At 33.9% G+C, this 2,720-nt stretch overlaps 1 protein-coding gene across 1 annotated transcript in view; it reads right to left on the bottom strand.

Annotated features, from left to right (window-relative positions):
* The window catches only part of LOC106873771 (acylpyruvase FAHD1, mitochondrial), a 74,758-nt gene extending 72,382 nt beyond the window's left edge, over positions 1 to 2,376 (bottom strand). Inside the window, exon 1 of the mRNA XM_014921270.2 lies at positions 1,941 to 2,376. Within this exon, the coding sequence (XP_014776756.1) occupies positions 1,941 to 1,996 (56 nt within the window). The 5' untranslated portion in view covers positions 1,997 to 2,376. The remainder of the gene's footprint in view (positions 1 to 1,940) is intronic.
* Positions 2,377 to 2,720: the final 344 nt, after the last annotated feature.

Raw genomic sequence — 2,720 nt, 5'->3', positions numbered from 1 at the left:
ATCGAAATTAAGTTGTACCAAAAATTAATTAAATTGAATTATTGTATACTCAATTTTAACAAAACAATTGTGTACAAAATACTAATGTCATTTATTACGTCACAATTCAATCTATGAATGATAATTTTTATAAATTTACAAATAATCAATCAAAAATAATTTAGAAATAATTTGTTTAATTTGCATAATAGTGTATCATAATGCGAATTATCTTTACTTATAACTATTTCGGTTTCGTATTTTCGCTGTGTAGTAAAAAGTTTCGAAGCAGATATGTTTTGAAATACACTGGAGTTGTTTAGTGAAAATTTTCGGTAATTTTTCAGATTAACACCCGCACGATTTTCACTAGGGTGTTAGGGTCAGGGTTAGGGTTTTAGGGTTAGTGTTAGGGTTAGTGTTTAAGGTTAGGGTTAGGTAATCATGTGGGTGTTAATCTGTAAAATTACCAAATTTTCTATTGGCGCTAAAATACAAGTTTAGACGAAGTCAAATTCGACCAAAAATTGTTTCTGACGCTTCTGGAAACCCAGGTTTTCTGATATTTTCCAGTGACTTTTAGGCTGCCTCATGTCTTGTAGTGTTGAATTATTGTCACGCTCATGAAAAAGACATTGCAGTGTCTATTTTTCTCTATCATGACCTTAAATAATTTATCTAAATTCTGTCTGGAGTAGTTTGAGGAATTAGTTAAGAAATTCAATACTTGTCATCCATCTCAACAAGTAAACTCTTAGAAGAAAACGAATTAGAAAAAGCCTTTTATCATATGCCTTCTAAAAAAAAAAGTAAACTATGGGAGAGCACTCCTGTTTTATTTATCATACTGTTTAAACAATTGAATTTGAATTTAATAAAGTAAATAAATATTGAATAATACTTTACGAGTCAGATTTACATAATTTCTTGAGTATTGGTTAGAAAACCTGCGAGTTACTCACGAATAACCATAACCTTAAAAACAAATAAACGAAGAACCACCCAACCAGGTAAAAAAGGTTAAAGCTGTTATATAGATTCGACTTCATCATAAATCCAGTTTTTTTATTTTTTATTATTATGGTAATTTGCAAGCAGTGTTTTTTATATACTTTGGTATGAAGAGTATTACAATGAATTTACTTATTCGAAATTAAGGATCATATCTTGTACGTTTTCAAATTTTTATATTAAAATCTCGATTTAATAATTATTGTGACATAATTCACACGAGTCTCTTTTCGTTTTAAGATACCGCAAAATGCACAACATATAGCGATTCCAATATTTTTGAGCAACAATGCTAGTCCCATACTTTTTAAGGTTTATTATGACAATCTGTAAGCCTTTTGAACGTGCGCATTTTTCAATTCTCGTATATTTATTGCTAAGTGTCTCCCCTTTGTTTGTACATCCATTTTTAAGACTGCATCTAGCATTTCTTCTAAGCATTTAGTAGAAAAAAATTTGAATCTAGCATTTAGCTGGGAAAAATAGTGTACCGTGAGCACGTGTAGTCTTATCAACTGTAAACACTCCGGTATATGTGTGTGCGTGCTTGATCTATTTGACGTATCGAAGTGGAAGAGGAAGCTAATGGGTGTGTTGTGCGAACGTGTTCTGTTTCTTGGTATTTGTGTGGAGGAAGCAAATGGGTGTACGAGTGTATGCCTAAACAAATAAAGAAGATATAATTTTAAACAAATGTTGTGCCAATGCCCGACCTGCACCACATGTATAATTTACATTTATCGCCCGTCTAATTAAGCATTAAAATCTGGTTATACCTACACAAGTGGGCATAACTACTGAGTTGTACCCCCCACCCCGACACAAGTGTACTTGCTTGTTTGACATACCTACATAAAATTGTACTTTGCCAAACGGAAAGAAAAGCTAAAGTATGCGATTACCACTATTTTGAATAAACATATTAGTGCGTTAATTTTATTCCACTTTACCTGTAGTTCCGACCGATTGCAAGAACTTTCCTACAAATTTCAAGATACCGCGACATGTCAGCTACTTAAACTGTGACGTCCTTCAAACTTCGAAGATTCATGTACCTGTTTGGTTATGAATAAATCGTTTCATTCTTAATGTTACTTTTTCATTTAAAATATTAATGCTAACCGAGAGTTTTAGAAGTTGTTTTTTCGATATGGGGGTCAGTTCTCGTCACAAACGGTCGGTTTTCGAGGGAACTTTCTAGTTTTAGCTCATTCAGCATTCGCGGAAGAATTGTTTTTCATTCACTGTGCTTCGGCCTCATTGTTTTGCTTAGGGCAGTGGTTCTTGATTTCTTCCTTCATGAAGTACTGGAAATCAAAAAAAATAAAAGAAATATTCTAACAGCTTAGATTTTTTAAAATACTGGGGCGATCTTACGGTACGAGTCCTAAATATCGGCCTTTTCCGTAAAAAGTGTCTTCGGCGATCTTTACTAAAGATCGGCCTTTTCCGTAAAAAGTGTTGGAGAGAAACAGGGAAACGACGTCATAAAAGCGAAAGAGATACAGAGAGCGCGATTTCTTTTGAAGGGTTTACAGTTAGGATTAGGGTTAGGGAATTCCGTCCCTAACCGTAACCGTAACCCTAAAACTCTAACCGTGACACTAAAACCCTAACCCTAACACCGTAGTGAAAATCGTGCGGGTGTTATGGAAAAGGCCGATCTTTGGTAAAGATCGCCGAAGACACTTTTTACGGAAAAGGCCGATATTTAGGATTCATAGCGTAAG

The sequence above is a fragment of the Octopus bimaculoides genome, chromosome 2, assembly GCF_001194135.2.
Source record: "Octopus bimaculoides isolate UCB-OBI-ISO-001 chromosome 2, ASM119413v2, whole genome shotgun sequence".
In the NCBI taxonomy this organism is placed as follows: Eukaryota; Metazoa; Mollusca; class Cephalopoda; order Octopoda; family Octopodidae; genus Octopus; species Octopus bimaculoides.
This window is presented reverse-complemented; position numbering and strand designations above follow the sequence as displayed.